Source organism: Vicia villosa, linkage group LG1, assembly GCF_029867415.1.
Source record: "Vicia villosa cultivar HV-30 ecotype Madison, WI linkage group LG1, Vvil1.0, whole genome shotgun sequence".
Classification (NCBI taxonomy): domain Eukaryota; kingdom Viridiplantae; phylum Streptophyta; class Magnoliopsida; order Fabales; family Fabaceae; genus Vicia; species Vicia villosa.
Window position 1 is genome coordinate 83,833,600 of NC_081180.1, and position 22,079 is coordinate 83,855,678.

At 36.6% G+C, this 22,079-nt stretch overlaps 1 protein-coding gene across 1 annotated transcript; it reads right to left on the reverse strand.

The window, feature by feature from the left end:
- Nucleotides 1-2,894: 2,894 nt before the first annotated feature.
- Nucleotides 2,895-4,580, reverse strand: LOC131647966 (uncharacterized). The gene has a single exon (XM_058917780.1). It carries the CDS (start codon nt 4,578-4,580, stop codon nt 2,895-2,897), a length of 1,686 nt encoding a protein of 561 aa, XP_058773763.1.
- Nucleotides 4,581-22,079: the final 17,499 nt, after the last annotated feature.

A 22,079-nucleotide genomic window follows, 5' to 3' on the forward strand; every position in this document is an offset into this window, starting at 1 on the left:
CGGGGAGGACTTTGTAAAACACGATGAGTATATCCCGGGGTAGGAATGAATCTGAATTCCTCAGAAGTCGGGATTGATGGTTGAGGCTGATCAGTAGGTGGCGGTGTTGGGTTTGTCTGAATTGGTGGTGGTGTTGGGTTTGTCTGATTCGTTGAAGTAGGATGGGAAGGAGAGGGTGTTGGGGTTGACTGAATTGGTGGTGGTGGTGGGTTTGTCTGAGTCTTTGAAGTAGGGTCGGAAGGAGACGGTGTTGGGGTTTTCAAGGTCTTTGATGGAGGCTGCCAAGGTGGTGGTGTTGGATTTGTCTGAATCGGTGGTGGTGTTTTAGTTGTCTGAATCGGTGGTGGATGTTTTCTCTGAGTAGGTGGTGGTGGTGGTGGTGGGTTCTTTGAACCAGGTTTCATATGGACCATGCGAGAATTCTTTATAGCAATACTTCCAGGTGGAATTTGTCGTTGACGGCATAACCTGTCAACAGAACTTTTGTACACAAGTAACATTATGAATAACATTAGCAAAAATGCACCAAAAAATATTAAATAGCAAAGAAACCAACTAGTGAAAAGATTAAGCCATCTTACTTAGTCGTGCTCGATGGTGCTTTTCTCTTTCCGTTTTGTCCAGTCATTTGAATAGAAGCTAACTATAAAGCTGCCAACAATAAAATATTATATATAACATTTTCACATATCACATCATAAGTATACACTTAGTATATCAGATCATTAGTATATCATAACATTTTCGCAATAGGAACCATAATTAAACAAGTCCTATAATTAAATTAAATGTAGTAAATAGAATTGCGACAGCATGATCCACAATTAAACAAGTCCTACAATTAAACAAAATTTAGTAAATGGAATTGCGGCATCAAGTCCTACAATTAAACAAAATTTAATACAAAGAAACCAATACATGAAAATATTATGAACTACTTATCTCTCTTAAAATGTCCTTTCAAATCTCTACTAACCAACAAAATAAAAATATAGAAACACAAGATAAAAGGTTCTCTTAATCTTGAGTCATTGGGTCAGTTGTCATTGTTATCTCGACCTCGTCGTCAATTAACCCCCCATCGGCTAAACCACGTATTTGTTCAACTTCTGTAATAGGCACAACTGGTAACATATATTCGGATTGATAAGGTATTTCATCCACGGTGTTGTCTATCTCGACATAACCCCTTGGTTTTGTGGTGATTGCTGAACACCATCCACGCATATTTCTACACGTTTCTGGATAAGGGACATAATACACCTGTTTTGCTTCTTGTGCAAGAATGAATGGGTCATACTGACGATATCGCTTATTCATCTTAATGTCAACAATATTGTACTCAGTAATAACTTTTGTGCCACTATTATTTGTTGGATCAAACCAATCACAATAAAATAGAGCAATCTTGTTGCTAAAGCCAATGTATTCCAATTGAAGGATACGTTGGATGATGCCATAAAAATCGTTTTCTCCTCCATTTGTAAGACCTTTAACATATACCCCACAATTAGTAGTCTTTTTACCATGACTCCATTCTTGAGTGTGAAACTTGTACCCATTAACAAAGTATATGTTCCATGATGTTGCCTTCGGATTAGGACCAAGAGCTAATGCCTTCAGGTGTGGACTAGTTGTTCCATTCCTCTCATCGTTCACCTAAAAAATACATCTAACCTTAGAGATAGTTTATTGTCAACCACATAATATAAATGGTGAGAAATATACTAACATAGTCCTTTAGCCATGAAGGAAATTGCTCGTGTATAAGACCAGAAGCATCATCCTCATTGATAGAATGATATTGCATGAACATTCTGACACCGGCCATTAAATTTATGAGTATATATTTCCAAAATGGCTGACAACAACACAGTTGTATTACAAAAATGTACTTACTCGAGATACGGTTTAACCTCGTCACAATTGATTAGGACGTGCACGTGAGCAGACTTCCATTCCTTATCAATCACCCAATAGTCACGAGATTTTCCACTAGGATGGCCACATTTGCTAAAAATTGAAAGTGTTGGTTGGGAATTCTCATGATCTGGTCGAGGATCATTCCTTAAACTTGTACTTGGAAACAAACTAAAGGTCTTGAAATAGTGAGAGAAAAAATGAGTAGTTTCACGGTGCAAGTAGGCAGTGCATATTGAACCTTCAACCCTAGCTTTATTTTTCACCGAACGCTTGAAGTCTCCCATCAATCTACACATTAAAAGATTAAAAGATGTTTTTTAATTAAAATAATCTACAAAAGTTAAACATCATTTACCTTTCAAATGGATACATCCAACGATATTGCACAGGACCACCAAGGATTGCTTCATTAGGTAGGTGAATCGGGAGATGTTCCATTGAGTCAAAGAAACCTGGAGGAAAAATTCTTTCAAGCTTGCATATGATGATGGTAATGTTCTGTTCCAACCTAACAAGGTCTTCCAACTTTAACGTATTACAACACAAATCTTTGAAAAAACGACTTAACTCAGTTAGCGGCTTCCATATCTCGGGAGGCAAGGAACGAAAAGCAATTGGAAGCAAACACTCCATGAAAACATGACAGTCATGGCTTTTCATCCCCTTCATCCTACCCTTGGTGACATCAGCACACCTAGAAAGATTCGAGGCATAACCATCGGGCATTTTTAGTTCCTTAATCCATCTACATACTAACTTTGCCTCTTCAGATGTCAAAGAAAATTTTGCCTTTGGCTTAGCCATCTTTCCATTAGGTAGAGTAACCATCTCTAAATCCCCGCGTAAACAGTTAAGAGGTAAATCCAATCTCGCTTTCTCATTGTCCTTTGTTTTTGTAGGATCATTCATGACAGTGTAAAACACATTATCAAATACATTTTTCTCTATGTGCATCACATCAAGGTTGTGCCTTAACAAGTTGTCCTTCCAATATGGAAGATCCCAAAATATACTTCTTTTGATCCAATTATGTTTTTTGCCATACCCTGGAAATTTGGAGGCCCAATCACTGTCTGTAACTTTTGGAAAATCACGAACTGCTTCCCAGACATCATGGCCAGTAAACATATATGGTGGTTTTTTTTCTTAATCGTGTCTTTTGCAAATCTTTTTTTACTTTTTCTAAACGGATGATCCATTGGTAAAAACCTACGATGACAATCAAACCAACAACTTTTTCCACCATATCTTAAGGTGAAAGCATCGGTAATGTCCATGCAATAAGGGCATGCTAATCTACCTTGTGTCCCCCATCCAGACAACATACCATATGCTGGAAAATCATTGATCGTCCACATTAAATGCGCTCTCATTACAAAATTTTGTTGCATAGAGATATCATAAGTCATAATGCCATCTCTCCACAAGCGTTGCAAATCATCTATCAAAGGTTGCAAGTAGACATCTATTTTAGCTTTCGGATTGTACGGTCCAGGTACAAGACAAGTCAAGAACAAGTAAGGTTTGGTCATGCACATTTCGGGAGGGAGATTGTAGGGTGTGACTATTATCGGCCAGCATGAATATGGAGTACTAGAGGCTTGAATGTAAGGGGTAAACCCATCCGTACATAAACCCAATCTTACATTTCTTGGGTCACTAGCATAATCGGGATAAACTTCATCGAAGTGTTTCCATGCTTTTCCATCAGATGGGTGACATAAAATATTTGGATCGTTGGGGTTCTCACGATGCCATCTCATTTGAGCTGCAGATTCCTTTGAAGCAAAGAGTCGTTGTAACCTAGGAATGATCGGAAAATAGAACATTCTCTTCACTGCCACATCTTTGTATTGTCCCATTCCACACTTTCGTGGAACATACCTAGCAGCTCCACAAACTCTACATTGAGTTAAAGTTCTATCTTCTTTAAAATATAATAAGCATCCATTCACACAACAATCAATTTTCTCAACCTCTAATCCTAACTTAGACACCAACTTCTTCACTTGGTAATATTTTTCAGGTAAGCATCCTTTAGTTGGACAAACGTCGATTAGCATTTGGGAGAAAAAATCCATGGCCTTTTGAGGAACATGCCAATTAGACATGGCAGCCAACAGCTTAACTGAAATAGATAGTCCGGATTCAGAAGCTCCCTCATAAATCGGTTGGTTTGCAGAGATCAATTCATCATAAAATTGTTGAGCTTTTTCATTTGGTACCTCACCCTCACTAACTATTTCGTTTTCCATATCAACATTCACATTTGGGGCATTAACAGATGGCCTAAAAACATCAGAGATCATTTCATTCATTGCATCAAATTGTTCTTCATCACCTGTATTATCTCGACCAGCATTCCCGCCGCTACTAGAATGACCATCAATGTCCACACTTTGATCCGCTTCTCCATGATCAATCCATGTATAATAGTTGGGCAAAAAACCATATTTGTACAAGTGATGTTTGACCACATTAGGCGTCTTCAAGAGAATGGAGACGCATTTTACACAAGGACACCTTATCCCCCCCTCGTCTAAAAATTGTGGTCGATTCATGGCTTTATTGACAAAATCTTCAACTCCACTAACAAATTCATCTTTCAAACCATACCTATCGGAGTTTACTCTATCATACATCCAACTTCGATCCATTGTCTACATTAAAAACAAACATAAGTTTATCTTTTCCAAAGAGATTTATCTATTTCTCAAAGTACTAAAGATTAAATCCAGGGAACCCTCTTTGCGTCAGAAATGAATACAACACGCAACCAACACAATTTGTACATGAAAGCAATTTAAAAAACTACATACTAAAACATAGTCAAATATCTTATACAAGTTTGTATGGTACAATAGCAAAGAAACGATGACTATCAACCGCAGTAAAGAGAATCGAAACTAAAACATAAGAAATCTAACCGTGACGATGATGAAGTCCTTGTTGATTCAGACGGAAGAAATCGAAACTCCAATTTAGGGATTCTTTTCAAAAACTGCAATTTGTATAAGACAACAAAATTAAAAAAGTCATGTGACTCGTTATAAAAAAAATCCGTAAAACAGAATTAAAAAAGATTCAACCACCAGTCATAGTGATTTCCAAATCACTAATACAAATATTTTCAACCCAGAGTCTTGGAGATTATAACTAAGAGAGGTGGAGGCATTGTTGTGAAACTCAATATTCGATGATCTTAGCATGGATTGAAAGGTCCTACTTAAAATGCAAAATTATACTTACTCACACATATGTGAAATTATATATAATAGAATTAAAATCTGAAATGTGTTTGTTTTCTATTTTTGATGTAGGATGATTTCAAACCTATCTTGAGGGAACTATTGTCCTCTCATCCTGGATTGTAATAAGTTCAAAATAGTAATCAACTCAAAACAGCCCCATAATCTAAGTTCATAAACAAGAGTTCCAAATACTAAAACAAGAATTGTAATAAGTAAAAAATAGTAATCAAATCAAAACAGCCCCATGAGCCAGCATCAGTTCAGCATTAACAAATACAAAGCATGGAGCTTCCAAAACAGCCCCATGAGCCAGCATCAGTTCAGCATTAACAAATAGAAAGCATGGAGCTTCCAAAACAGCCCCAAACAAACATAAATTATCAAGCCATGTCCAGATAAAATTGATACCTCGAACAAGTCATACGCATACCATTCAAGTCATTTTTTCATGCACAATTCAGTTCCAACTTATTAGATAACAACCAAGAATTGTATAGGAAAGATAAGACAGAAAAATCACGAAACTGGTACAGAATATACTTCTGTTTGTTAGGATAGGGATGACCTCATCTAAGAGATGTTAGGAGTTCATTTTATTAAACTTGTGTAAACTAGAGAGTGCTTGCAACTGGTACAGAATATACTTCTGTTTGTTTAAGTGGAACAGAACATGATGAGATAGATGGTTTGTGCTTGCAACCACAAATGTTTAGAATAGTAAATGAAAAAGAAAGTCTGATTTTATTTAATAAAGGAATTAAAACAATAACACTTATAACCACCTTATTTTCCCTCAAAATCAAATACCCCTTCCCATAACATTGAAATACTGGTTAACTGAAAGGTCTCCATAATGAAACTGCCTATAACCAAAGACTTTGAATCACAAGTACATTAAAATACTAATGAATTCTTTTGGACGTACAACTATCCAGTTAGAAATAAAATGAATAACAACTACCCAGACAGATCCTTTTCCACTTATATTTCAAAACACACATCAATAGAATCACTGCTAATGATAGTAAGTAATCAAATCGACATCAGGCACACACAATCAACATCAGTTTTACAAACCTAATTAACAAATAACCTGATGTCTGTACTCTGTAATAGATCAATTGCTAATTAAACGGATGTCTGATTATGTAACAGAGTTATAAATACTCATTCAGTTGAGTATGGTAACAGACTTTATCACTTGAAACTATTCCAAAACAGAAAGTGATTCAATCCAAATATATCTATCATGAGTGTGATTCAAACTTGTCTCTCAGGTTTTTTTCATATAAATATCTTTGTTTCCTCTCAGTTTACGTCAGTGAAGCAAGTACACATGATAAATACTAAAAAAACATACACAAATCATATACTAATAGCATTGTTTTCTGGTGTCTATCATATCAGTTCGCAAAAGTTGTTAACATTTTGTATACTAGTGTTGAGTTGCAGCAATAGAAGTGAACAAGATTTTACTTTGAAACTAAACAAAACAATAAATTGAAGCCTTGAGAAGAATCAAATTGAGACAACTTATTGAAACAACAGATCAAAACCGAACTAATTGAAACAAAGAATTAAGGGAGAGAAGAAATGTAACTACCTGAGAAAAGAGAAAGGTAACGAAGGGTCTGGTGAGCTGATTGGAAGAAACTGAACTCCGGTCACGTCGTTACGGCTCCGGTCACATTCAACTGCAATACCATTAAATCATTTTGAGAAAGCGATGAGAAATCGATTTTGAGAAGCGATGAACTGAAACGATGAGAAAGCGATGAATATGAAGCGATGAACTGAAACCTGCGTTGAACTGAGAAAGCGATGAACTCTGCGTTGAATCTGAAGCGATTTTGAGGATGAACTCTGAAGCGATTTTGAGGATGAAAAAGCGTTGAATCTGAAGCGATGAATACGAAGGGTCTGGTTTTTATTTTTCTTAAGTGAACTGAAACCTAAACGAAGAAACTGAAGCAATGAACTGGGTTTTACATTATTTAGTTTTAATTAAAAAAATATTATATAAATTATATTTTAATTCAACTTTAAAATAATGTTATTAATTTAGTTTTTAGTTATAAATTAACTTTTAATTCAAAATTATAAATTTACTTTTAGTTATAATCTATAGTTATACTTTATAAATGTTTTTATAAATTAATTTTATTTTATTAACTTTTAATTATAATTTATAAATTAATTTTTAGTTATAATTTTTAATTTATAATTAAAAATTTTAGTAGTTTTAGTTTTATTTATAATTAATTTTAGTAATTTATAATTTATTAACTTTAGTAGTTTTAGTTTGTTAATTCTTAAATTTTATTTTATAAATGATATTTTAATTTTAATATATATATAATTTTTAGTGGTTTTTTAATTTATAGTTAAAAATAATTAAATAGAAAATTATTTAACAAAACGAAACTGGTGGGGGGAACTTAAATTATTTCGCACCAATATTAGCGTCGGCCAGGACCGCCGCTAACTATAAATTAAATAATTATTTAAAATAATAAATAAAAGGGAGGCAAACGAAACTGGTGGGGGGAACTGAAATTATTTCGCACCAATATTAGCGTCGGCCTGGACCGCCGCTAACTAGAAAATTAAATAATTATTTAAAATAATAAATAAAAGGGAGGCAAACGAAACTGGCTGGTGGGGGAACTGAAATTATTTCGCACCAATTAGCGTCGGCCTGGACCGCCGCTAACTAGAAATTAAATAATTATTTTTAAAATAATAAATTAAAGGGAGGCAAACGAAACTGGTGGGGGGAACTGAAATTATTTCGCACGATGTAGCGTCGGCCCGGACCGTCGCTAACTAAAAAATGAAATAATTATATACAATAATAAATAAAAGGGAGGCAAATGAAAATTGTGGGGGGAAATGAAATTTTTTTCCCACCAAAGTAGTGTCGGCCAAGACCAACGCTACCATTGAGCTGATGGAATAAAATATAAACAAGTTGTTTTTCTTAGTAGCGACGGCTATGTGCAACGTTAGTGCAACGCAAGTAGCGTCGGAGTCGTGGCCGACGCTAAATAATTGCTGCTAAATTGTGATTTTCTTGTAGTGTCATCCAGAAGTTGAAGAAAAGAAGACTGCAAGATATTTATTTCTTGTAATAAATTGTAAAACACATAGAGTTGTTGCTCGTAATGTGTTATATCTAAGGAAACTTCTGATAGATTGTTTAGGCACCAGAAGTGACTTCTAGTCAGTGTGTCGTAAACATACGTGTTGAGAATAGGAGACCATCTGCTTGAATAAGAAGCATATATGTAAATCTCCGGTAGAACAATTCTGAAAAGAATTCTTGATGATGCCTTAAATGACCGAGTGAAGGTCTGATGCTTAAGAAGACAATGATGCGGTCATTGTGGAAAATCTCTTGGAGACCAAGTGATGGTCAGAAGTCCAGAAGTGAACGGATGTTATATCTCGTGGAGATCACTAAACAGTCCATTGCAGTTAGTCACAACAGGTAGCTGTGTAGGGAGTTAGTCACAACATGTTGTTGTGCAGGTTACTAGATTGATGAATTTTATATCCAGAAGGGATCACTGAACGGTTCAGTTATCTAGGGGTTAGTCACTCGCGGGTAGCTTGTGCAGGGTTAGTCACAGCAGTTGGCTGTGCATGATTGTTAGTCACGACGGAGGATCGTGCAGTTGTAATCAAGTTTGGTTATAGTGGATTAAGACCTCTGTTGAGAGGCAAATCACCTGAAGAAGGTGGACTGGAGGTATCCTTATTAAAAAGGTGAACCAGGATAAAAATAAACGTGTCTTTTACTTTCTACACAATTCAATTAACTCTGTTCAAGTCATGCAAACATATTCAGAACTGTACTAAGCAAGTCAACAATTTTGATAATATGTAAAGAAGTTAAATTGAATATCTCATTGGTTATGCAACTCCATTCCAAGCATGCTTCCGCAACACAAAAGCATATCCAGAAGATGAGATACAGAGAAGAAAGAAAAGAATTTAAAAGAAAGGGAATTTTAATCTGATAAAGAACACAATTCAATCCCCCTCTTTCTTGTGTTTTTCTCCACATTCAGACATTTATTTTGCCCATGGATTGTTTCCAAATTTAAATTATAATTTGACCTATAAATAGAGAGCTTCTCTATCATTTTTTTACATTTAGAAAACGATCTTTTATGTCACTTTCATTTCTCTCATCATTTTCTTAAAATATCTCATTTCCCCACATATTTTGCTTTAGTGCTTTTATAGTGTTTTTGTGTCGAAGTAATGATCATTGTTCTGGTTTAGAGTTTAACTATAATTTACCAAGAGTTTATTATATTTTAAGCAAATATTTATTCTATGAGAAGTTGTTTAGTTCCAAGTTAAACAAGTAAAAGCTCTTGTTTGGTCAAGGGGATTTTCTTAGGAAGTCTTCATTTGGTTTGTGAGTTTCTCCTAGAAGAAAAGATCTCTTTTGGTTCGTAAAGATCAGCCATTAAAATCTCCATAATGATTCTTAAGCTCAATCAGATTAAAAACTCTATCAAGTTCGAGACTAACCTATTTAAAATTTTACTTGGTTTCTGAGTTTAGCTCGGTAAAAACTCACTTGGTTTGAGATCAGCCCGTGGAAAATCTCAACTTGGTTCGTGGTCAGCCTATGTAAAACCCCGGTTTAATTTGGAGGATAACAAACTCAAAACTCCATCTTAGTTTGAGATCAACCTTGGAAAATATCTGTTTGATTTGGAGGATAACTACTATAAACTTGTTTGTTGTTTGGTTGGAAGTTAGCATTAAAACTTCATTTCCTTGTTTAAGGAGGTTTGTGGGAATATCCTTTTGAAATCTCTGAAGTTTTTTGGATACTCTCGAGAATAATTTTTGGGGACATGAGTAGGTCAATTCAAGCCAAACTTGTATAAATCTTTGGTATATCTCTATATATCCATTATCTATTTACTTTATTGTCTTTCCTTTGGTTTTCCACCGTGCATTCAGTTGTTTGTTTTTAAAATGTTTTAAACTCTAATTTTACAAATGATTTTGTTTTCAACCAAAGTTTTTTAACCCTTCACAATTCACCCTCTATTGTATAGAGAATCCCATGTCCAACACTTTTGGTAAATATAATTGGTGTCCATCATGAGACCCGATAAAACTAACATGGGCCATCTGTTACGCCCGTATTTCGATTTATCGTTTAATTTAGATTATTTTAGTATCTATTGATCTTTGGCATATTTTGAGAGATTTGGGCGGTATTATTACGGGATAACGGGTCGAGAGTTAATCGTGAATTTTCATATTTTTAGTATTAGAAATATTATTAAAATAATATTGGGTGATTTTGGGAATTTTCCGATTAATTAAATTAACCGGTTAAAAATGACATAGAGTAGTGAGGGGTATACTTTATCAAGTAAATGGGCTTAGGGAGTTATGCTGAACATGTGCAATTGAGTGGCCTAAATTGGAATAGAAGTGAGGTAGTGTCCCTTAGGTTTTGAAAACTCAAGAACATAATTTTTGGAGAAGCAATTGGAAATAGCAGAGTAGCAGAGAAGGAGAGAAATAGGAAAAGAGGAGGTACAATCAATAGCTTAGAAGAACGATTTTGGATATTTCAACCGGAACGAAAAGTAGAGCGACCTTCGATCCAAAGGTAAGGGTGGAGTTTTTGCTCTATAAATGAGGGTATGATGAATTGTATGTGGGGTTTAGGGGATTATATTATCTCCATGTTTTCGATTAATTATTCTGATATGTGTGATATTGCTAATCTGATGTTTCTGGAATTGTATGAAAAGCTATGATGATGTGTGATTATTGTTGGTTGTGTTATCCGTGATGATTGTAATGAACTTGGGATTTTGATCGAAGAATATTTATGTGATGTGAATGAACTGACGATGTTGTGATGTTAAATTTTGGAAAAGAAATTGTTAATTGGAATTTGTTTTGAGTGGATACTGATAGCGGAATAAAAACTGAGTCTGAAAAGAAAATTTGTAGGGACGGGGGCCATATGCCCTAGGACGGGCGTCCCTTGAGGATGAAAAGTGGAGGAGACCCACAAAGAAGGTGGGGTGGGCGAACCTTGCTTTAGGGGCGGGCGCCCTTGTTGCTATGTGGGAGTCCCTTATGGGACAGTTACCCCAAGTGGGACGGGTGTCCCATATGAACTTTTGCAAATTTCCTTTTATAAATTAAAATTAGAGTATCCTTTAGTGGGTTAGGTCCTGAGTATCATAAGTACCACTTATAAAAGTAAATTTTTGTAGACTCGCCTTTGAATCAATTAGCCACATAAAATTAAATTAATTACACTTAGCAGATAAATGAATAGCGACATGATAATTTAGTTAATTGAATTAGGTACTTGTCTCAAAGTAGCATAATGTAGTATACTTGGAAATAGACGGCGAACGTAACTCTTACTCAAATAGTAAACCTTAAAATACAATTAGCAGATGAATGAAATAGTAATGGCTTATCAGAATAAATCTTTTAAAATAGCAGTAGCAGTGCTGCAATATACCAGCTGGCAGAGTAAATTCTAGAGTAACCAAAGTAACCCTTGGCATATTAGTGATAGCGTATGAACCAATAATAGACCATAATTAAATTTGACAGAATAGGATAAAATAGGCGTACCTGGAAATGATTCAGTATCCATTATTTTGCGACGTTTTGGCGATGTTGTGATGCGATGAAGTATTATGAAATATTGCGAAGTTTGTGAATTGCAGGAGAATAAGGTGACGATCATTATCAATGGTTATTGATAGCTTTTTGTGATATAGGTGAATGCCTTTGTGACGATATTATTGCGATGTTCTTGTGATTGTTGCATTTCATCTGTGTCGCATGAATTGCATATTTTTGGTGACGACCTAGATTGGTGAACAGTGACGAAGGCTTATGCCTGTTGGAATGCCTCTATTTATTGGCAATTGATGATTGGGGCTGAAGCCCTGGGTACCACATGCATTTGCATTAGTCATATCTCATTCATTTGAATTGTTTGTGACGTTGTGTGAATTTTAGTTTTAAACGTTTTGGCGGGAATTGTGAATTAAGATATGTCATAACTTGAACCGTAATATACTATTTATCATAAATTCATTTGTATTGTTTGATATCTCACCCTTTACTTGTTTTCGTCGTTGCCTTTATATTAGTAATGTGCAGGTGATGGCAGTGAGTGAAGATTAGCCACCATGAGTCGAGTCGGTTGTCGCTCTGATACGTAGCACTCTAGGGGACAAACAAGTGTTTTCTTTAATTATTTATTTGCTGAATTTTTGTGTTGCTTTGCTTTGGGTTGTACTTTAAATTTAAATTGTGAAGATGCTATGATGACTAAACTGAATTTTGGTGAAGTTTTATTGATTCCACTGTGAGGTTAATTTCATTTGATGAAGTGATTTTGAAGATTAAATTAAATGTTATAATTTGTCCATTTTAATTTCATGTGCTATGTATCTATGTGAAGGCGTGTACGCTGTATATGATTTAAAAGACGAAATGTGATATCTCAGTAGTTTATTTTGAAATTATTATACTCTGATTTTTTATTAGAAGTTCAGGTAGAATTGAGGTGTTACACCATCACTGCATTAGACTCTCAGATTTCTATTCACATCTTTCACCCCTATCCAATATGGTGAACTAGAAATTAGTAACTCTGGCTAACAATAATACTGAGGATGAAGTACCTTGGAAGATGTCATACCCTAATTTTTGACCCCCCTGAGATGGCATATCTTCAGGATTTTTCATCAGGTCAAGACAAGTTCCCAGAGCAGTCACTTCTCCATCTGGTATCCAATCGAGGATGCTCAAAGACAAGAAAGCTCAGGCAAAGGATCAATCAATACAAGGATTAGTCCCTAATACAATCATGGGGCTCAAGGACTTCATTTTTCTCATCTATGATTGATTAGACATCCAGTCATCTGAGTACAGGTTTACTCAGATCAACAGACTAGGGTTTGGAGCCTATCAAGGACTAAAATCAGGGATCACTTTTGGGAAACCCTAAAAAGCCCCAGGGAACCATTCAAAGACATCAATCATCTTCAAATAACTCATATGACAAGATCCACTGGACATTACATCTCAGTTCAAAGTCTACAGTCATCATTGTCCTCTGGTCGACAATTAGGGTTTTTGACCTAATTCACCAAGATAGTTGACTTTTAATCAGGGCATGAATCCAAAACTCCAGACATGATTCAAGAATCTCTACTACCTCAATATAATCCATTTACATCATTCATTTGAGGAAAAGATCTTGTTTCTACACAAAAGCCCAAAAATTCACTTTGTCAGGAAAAAGTCAACTGTGAAGGATCATCATTGACTTTTAAGGTTTTTGGTCAAAAAATGACTTTCAAAGATCAATATCATCAATATATGGATGTCAAAGTCATTTGACCAAAGAAATTCAAAGAAATTCATCAAGGAGCGAAAAGTCGGGAATTAGGGTTTTTGAAGGCATGGTGAGAACTCAAAATTTCACCTACACAACTCAAAAAACTTCCAACATGAAAGTTGTAGATCTTGCAAAATAAAACAACATCTTAAAAAGGAACTTTTTTCAAAAGATCAACCATTTATGAAGTTTTGGAAATTTTGAAGTTTAGGTCATAAACACTTAGAAATTTTTCTAAGTGTTTTAACCTAGTTTTCTTCCAACTTTGGCCTCATTTTTCACAAATTTCCCAAATGATTCTGAAGAAGACATAAACTAATGATTTGAAGTAGATGTTTAGGGCTTTCCAAATTGTGTTCAACCTTCCCCAAATTCAATTTAAGCTAAGAGTTATGCTTGTCCAAAGTTGGCCTCATGAAGTAAAATTATAGGTCATGAGCAAATTGGAACTTTGCAATTTTGTGCATTTTGCTTCACTAATGGATGCTACACGACCCATAACATGTCTGAAACAATACCATGCATTCATTTTCACCATGCCATGATAATTGAAGAAGATTCCTAAAACAAGAACATGTGATTATGTAATGATTACTTTTGAGAATTTATGGCAAATTGATGAATCACCCAAGGAATCTTCTCACCAACCAATTAGAGCTCACTTTGCATCTGAATTGTCCCCTAAGATCAGATAGAATCAATGGATAGGGGAGGTGGCTCGAAAATGCAATGATCACACTTGGATATTCTTTGAAATTTCTTCATGGCTAAGAAACCAAACTTGCTTCACTAAGCAAGCTCACTCTCCCAATCAGTACTGAGACATTTGCCTATAAATAGAGGCCTCATTCTCATTCAAAAAACACACCAAAGCAACTCAATTCCTTGCTTTCTCTTTCTCTTCTCATGCTTATTGTTTTTCAAAGTTCTTTGGCAAGAAGAATCGTTTTCTTCAAACCAGAGCTCATCTTTGGAAAGTAAGCATTCTAACCTCTCAAGGGAGGTCATTTGAGGTGATCCAAGCACCTGGATCACTTCTGTAAGTGGAGGAACACCATTGTTGCTCTCACTTTGGAGCATTTGCAGTTGGAGGTCCATGGAGTAATTCAGGAGGTTCTGAGCCAAGCCAATCATCCAGGCACATTCCTCAGGTCCTAGTGAAGCTAACCAGATGGCTGCAGCTCATCTGTAACTCAAGAATCAACACTCTCCATGTTCACTTGAAGCTGAAATCGAGGGAGGACCATAGAGCAATTCAGGAGGATTCAAGCTCCAATAAGCATTCAGTTAGCATCATTGAGTCTCAGGGAAGCTATTGAGATCATTCATTCAAGCCCAGGTGCTCTCAATCATCCTCACGACCTCCATTTTCAGAGGTAAGTTCCTGAACCTCACTTCTCTAATTTAAGTACTCTTTGTGAAATAGCTCGATTCTATCTTGTTCAGCATCATCAGAGGATTGAAAACCCTCTATCATCATCCATTTATCTTGCAGTATAGTCATTTAATTTGATTTTGAAATTTTAGGGTTCTTCACGATTTCTGGTAAATTAGTTAGATGTAGTTAATATTAATTCATGTTAGTTACATATTTAGAATCGTGAGTGAATTTAGAGCAAGTTTCATGTTTACATCATTGCAAATGGTTGAGAGTTGAGAAAATTCAGAAATTTGAATTGATGGAGCTTGAGGTTGAAGACGAAGATGGAGGGTGGCGCCATTTTTCAAATCTCTGAACAAAGTTTGTTTTATTTTTAATGATAGGCGTTCCCTTAACGACTGAACAAACTTGCCCTAGTGGCCTCCCATACGCCCTTAGTATCATCATGCCTCAAGTCTGGGGTTCGAATCCCCCTCGCCCCAGACTTTTTGATTCTTTTATTTTTTCAAAGATTTACAACTTGTTTTGAAACATAACCAATTGAAGGCAAGTCACTATCACCACACGCGCGTTGGCTCAGTGGTGTTTGTTTTGAGTGTGTGGCCTAAAGGGCGTGGGTTCAAACCCTCCAAGGGCCAAAACTATATTTTTTACACACAATTTCTTTCATTTTCTCACAAAACATCACATATTTATTTAACCTATCAAATTAATTTATTTTCACTTCATTTTTCACACACTTATCATTTAATATACCTATTTTGTGAATAATCAAAAAAATCATAAAAATATTATGTATTTCTTGAATTTTAATTAGGTTTAAAATAGTATGTTTTTAAGTGTTTTCTTAAATACTTTAAATATATATACATTATCACTTTATTTTAACCTAATCAATTTGTAAATATTTTTTTAAAACCCTAATTGTGTAGGTCTTAATTAGTTAAAAAGTCTTTATTTTTACCCTAATTAAGTTGACTTTTTGTCAATTTTCAAAATTGTTTTCAATCTCTGATAAAATCAAATGGTTAAGGTTTTCAAACAACAAAACCTTGTATCATTCCAAATCATTTTCAAATTGTTTTTACACCAGTACTGTAAAGTACTGGGCCTCTAATAGAGTGTAAGTCCCAAAAACCTTCTCTTCTTAGCTTGTTTTCAAAACTGTATTTTCAAAATCTTCTTTCTGTTTTCAAAACATTCTTCTGGTATTTGAAGGGCATTATTCCCGGTGAAACTCTTCAGATACCTATGTGACCTTTATCCATCTTCACTTCTTCTGTTTTCAAAAACCATTAACTGTTTATCATATATATTCAACTGTTATCAACAAAACAACAAAAATACTGTTGAGGCTCTGTACATACTTCTTCAATGGCCTCCACTCCATCCGGGTTAGGCTTTACAAGCTTTCAATTTACAGTCTTTATTTAAATTACTGTCAAATATAAACTTTGCATATATTAGTTTAGAACTGCGTTTGAGTATAAACCTTAGGACAGTTAAACTATATATATATTATAGGAATATGACCTAGGATTGAGAATGTCTTCCCGGTGAAGGCTCTTTCCTAATTAGAGATCTGTAGTTCAAACCCCCCAAGATGAATTATTCCCGGTGAAACATCTTGGCAAAAAACCTTAGAATCCAAAAATATAGGACACATCCACCCAAAGAGGAATTATTCCCGGTGAAACCTCTTACCCATTTGCTTAGAGCCAAAATAAGTTCAAAAACCACATAGCTTTCTCTTGTGCTACAACAAGGACCCTCGATGACCCTCGATTAGCCTCCTCTTGGGCTTTGTACAAGGACCCACAGGCTTCTTAAAAGCATTTCCAGCTTCCTCTTGAGCTTGTATACAAGGACCCATCAGGTTTCTTATAAACATAGGAACAGGTCTTTAGTCACCTTTTAGCCTACCCTGGTGAGTTTCTTCCAATTTAAACCAGACTTTAAACAAGCTAAGTTTGTCTCAATTTTGCATTGAGTACACTTTTTGGAATGAGAGACATGGACAGTCTCTGTCACCCTTATCTTCATCAATCTTCCTTAGCAGAGTCTAGGATCCATGTTTGATCATCCTCAGCATTGAGTCAGCCTTCATCTTGGGCTTTAAACAAGAAGTCTCACTAGATAATCTTTCTGCCATTCATTTCAATACAAAACCCCTGGAAAGGGTTAGCCTCCAACACCTGTTTAAAAAATGTCAAAACCCCTGGAAAGGGTTAGCCTCCAACACCTGTTTAAAAAATGTCAAAACCCCTGGAAAGGGTTAGCCTCCAACATATGTTTAAAAAATGTCAAATTCCCTGGAAAGGGTTAGCTTCCACACATTCCTTCATTTCAATACAAAACCCCTGGAAAGGGTTAGCCTCCAACACCTGTTTAAAAAATGTCAAAACCCCTGGAAAGGGTTAGCCTCCAACATATGTTTAAAAAATGTCAAATTCCCTGGAAAGGGTTAGCTTCCACACATTCCTTCATTTCAATACAAAACCCCTGGAAAGGGTTAGCCTCCAAAGTCAATTATTTAAAATGTCAATAGATAAAGATTCATTTCTCTTAGGAGATAATTTCCCCAAAAGAGTCAAAACCCCTGGAAAGGGTCAGCCTCCAAAAAAACATGATAAAGTCAGTCTTTTAACAGACAAATTCACCAGCTGAGTCAAAATCCCTGGAAAGGGTTAGCTTCCAAAGAAAAACAGTCTTTTAATAAATAAAACCTCCTCAGTAGAGTCAAAACCAACAAAAATAGTTAGCCTCAACCTTGGGCTTCATACAAGGCACCAAACAATAAAACTCCCCTGTCAAGAGTCAGCCTCAACCTTGGGCATTGTACAAGGCAGATAATAGAGTCTCCCCAGTGAGTCCTTCATCACTCAGTAGCCACAACCTTGGGCTTTGTACAAGGCAGATAAATCATATTTTCATGTTGTCAAAGATTCCTAACACCCAGGATCTTTTCCCCTTAGAGTCATCCATACTCAGTTCATTTAAGAGTCCGCCACAACCTTGGGCTTTGTACAAGGCAGAAAATAATGTTTTCCTTAGCTAGAGTCAGCCACAACCTTGGGCTTTGTACAAGGCACATAAAATAGAGTCATTCATTCAATTATCCTCAACATTCAGCCACAACCTTGGGCTTTGTACAAGGCACATAAATAGAGTCTCCCTAAGTAGAGTCAGCCTCAATTCTGGGCTTTGTACAGAACACAAAAATACCCTGTAATTAATCCCCAGTGGAGTCATCTCCCAGAGTCAATAATAATTAATAAATCAATCAAAAAGCCTCAAGCTTGGGCCTCATACAAGCCAGCTAAAGTCAAATCTTTTATACAATAGATAGACATAGCTTATCTCTATAGAGAGATATTTTTACTACTTTACCACATTCAAACAAACAAACATTTCATTTCAATTTCAATTTTAATCAAGTCTCCCATTTAGGATTTTGAAAGGCATGAGCTGGCAGTAAAACCCAGACATGTGGTAACTTTCCCTAATTTGGATGAGCATCTTTCTTTCATTTAAGAGGCATTTGACTGGTATACTTGCACATACACAAGTAAGGTCCCCCTCTTGAATGAAATGAATTCAGTTATTCTGTCACTCTTTTAAATGTTTGTGGTAGAATAGTACAAATACCTCTCTGTAAAGATGATTTCATGTCTCTTTACTGTAAACAGAGATTTAATTCCAAGCTTCAACCTTGAGCTTCAAGCAAGGCACCAAAAACAATTAATTTCCCTAGTTAGTTCCCCGAACTACATTAAGCTCTGACTTCCACTAGGGATATGTAGGCATGAGGTTCACAAGGAATCTCAGCGAGCTAATAAAATACCAAAAATAGTCAGTCAGTCTGTCTGTCTGTCTTTCTTTTATTCAATTCAATTCCTTCTCCTAATACAAAGGAGAAACTTTCCCAATCATTAGCAGCAAACACAATCACAATGACACAGAGAAGGTTCCTGTAGAGTACTACAGATATGTAGGGTGTTTAAACACTTCCCTATGTATAACCGACCTCCCGGACTCCAGAATTTCTAGTCTAGGTGAAATCCCCACACTTAGCAAACTCCTAGGGTTTAGTTGAGATCTTTTTTCCCCTTTCCTACTCGTAGGACAAATAAGAAAGTTCGTGTGATATCGTAGGAAGAACTGAAATAAAATTCATCCCACCACGGGCGCATTCTCCTTCCAAATTTCGCGTGAAGGGTTTAGCGTGCCGTCCTCCCAAGTGAAACGGGGAGGTAAAAGAAAACGACCACCACAGAAAAATGGCGACTCTGCTGGGGATATAAGTGTTAAAAACCTTGGTTTTTCATCCAAACCAATGGTTGACCTGTTGCTGGTCCAGCCCCAATGAGGAATTAGGGATGCCAAATTCCCCCTCAAACAAGAGAGGTCCTGCCTAACCTCTGTGTCATTTCATGTGTTTGTTGCATATATATTTGTTTATTTTGTTTATTCTGTATCGGGAAAGGGCTTGATTCCCCCTTGTGGTGAGAAATCCTATACCCGGATTAGAGTGCAACATAAGATAGGATGGAGGATGTCTTCCCGGTGAAGGCCCTCTAATCTTGGTTTTCAAGTCTACTCTTGGGATTTGCCTGGCTGGTTGTGATTAACTGCGCCACTGCATTCCGAGACTGATTTGTACCAGGAGGACCTAGAAACACATTAACCCCACTTAAAGCCTTTTTTAGGACGTAGAGCGGTGATTACGGAAGTAATTGTCACGCAGATACTACACTCAGAGAAAACTCTCTTATAGATACCAATCAACGTATCTTTAAGGTTGAGCAAAAACTCTGAGACCCCTAGAACCCGTTCTACAGGTACAAAAATCCTTAACCTTAGTTTACCATTGGGGCGGGGATTGCGTTTGGACTTCATGACCACTATACCCTTCAACGCCATGTTTGTTTAAAAACTCTTGTGTGTGCATTCATGCATTCATGCATCATTCATTAATAAACAATTAAAAACAAAAAGAGTCTTTTTCGAGTCATTTTTCAAGGAAACTGAATAACGAACGTTTTGAACTTCATAGAAAGAGAGAAACGGAGAAAGGACTTAAGGATATATATTATGGATTATGGGAGAAAGAGAGCTAGGAAATACACCTTCAAGATTCCCCAGGTCGAGGAACTGGGAAAGCTCGGAAAACTGGTGGTCAACCCCCAGGCTTTCAAGGAGAAGTATGGAAAACTTCTGCCTTTGCTCAATACCAACATGGTGGATGGGATCCTTCCCACATTGGTACAGTTTTACGATCCAACGTATCACTGCTTCACCTTTCCAGATTATCAGCTCATGCCTACGTTGGAGGAGTACTCTCGTCTAATTGAAATACCCGTGTACGCGCAAGATCCGTACTCCGGTTTGGAAAAGAATCCTGACGATGTTATCATTGCCGCAACTACTCCTTTGAACGTAGTCGACATCAGAACTCATATGGTGAGTAGAGGAGGAATTCAAGGATTGCCCTCCAAGTTCCTGTTTGATCAAGCTCGGTACTTCGTCAGCATCCAAGATATGAGCGCTTTTGAGGAAGTCTTGGCTTTGCTTATCTACGGATTGTTTTTGTTCCCTAACATTAACGATTTCGTCGACATCAACGCAATTAAGATCTTCTTAATTGAAAATCCAGTTCCAACCTTGCTTGCGGATGCTTATCACTCTGTGCATTCAAGAAACCTGCAGCGAGGAGGATTAATCACATGCTGCGTACCGTTGTTATACGAATGGTTCGTTTCGCACCTGCCAAAGTCTAGCACTTTCTGGAACATGAGGGATGGCCTTTACTGGTCACAGAAAATCATGTCTCTCACTCATACAGACATTGATTGGTGTAGTCCTGACAACGACGAAACCAAGATCATCTTCAGTTGCGGAAGCTTTCCCAACGTACCCCTTATTGGAACTAAGGGAGGAATTAGTTACAATCCAGCTTTAGCCCGTCGTCAATACGGATATCCCATGAAAAATATTCCAAGTAACATCCAATTGGAGGGTCTGTTCTTCAAGAACATCGACGATCATGGCAACATGCTAAAGAAGGAAATTGTCCAAGCCTGGCGTCTTGTTCACAGCAAAGGGAGAAGATTGTTAGGAAAACATCTTTGCATCTCCCTGGATCCTTACCTTCAATGGGTACGCGTCAGAGCATTCAAGCTCAGGATGCCATTTCAACATCAAGAACCTATTCCCCTAAGGGAACCAATATACCTTTTCTCCACCGATGTTGAAAAACTGCAAGCGGCATTAAACAAGGTATGCCAAGAAAGGAATGCTTGGAGGAACAAGTATCGAATTGTCAACACGGAAAATGTTGAAATTCAGAACATCCTAAGAAGGAAGGATGAGTTACTTGAAGTACTCGATCGACAAGTGACACAATCATCACTTTCTCATCATATCCCTCCTGCTTCCTGGATCATCGATCAGCTCACGTCAGAGAACGCTCAGCTCAAGAAACAGAAGAAGATGTTAGAACGTGAAGTCGGCTCTTCGTCAAAATTTTAGAGTCCTTTCTCTCAGTTTCTCTGTATTTCCATTTTCAAAGTGTGTAAAAACGGCGTTTTCGCTTAATTAATAAAAGTTTGATGTTTCATAACGTAATTATGGTGTTTCCTTGAAAAATAATAACTTAATTGCATATCATACATCGCTTTAGTCGTACGCACTGACACGAGAATTGTCGCGGATCTAATAGTCACTTTCCTTTCTCCAGAAAGAGAGGAGGAGAAGGAGGTGAACCAAGACTTTCAAGCTGTCTCATCCATACAACACTCGTTCAAGTCGCAAGAAAAGAATGGAAGACTTTGAGCAAGAGAATGAAGAACTCAGGGAAGAGATTAATACTCTCAAAGGTACTGTTGAAAGGTTCAATAGTATGGTAGAAGCCCTGGTAGTTGCGCAGAATCGACCAACGCCAGAAGAACCACAAAGGACTGTGGTTTCCGAGATTGTTTCTACTCCTATTCCTCAGTATACCATGCCACCTGATCAACCTTGGGGCATGCCATATAACTTTACTCCAGAAGGGTACATACCTCCAGCTTCTGAAGCTCCAAAAGTCACCATGGATATG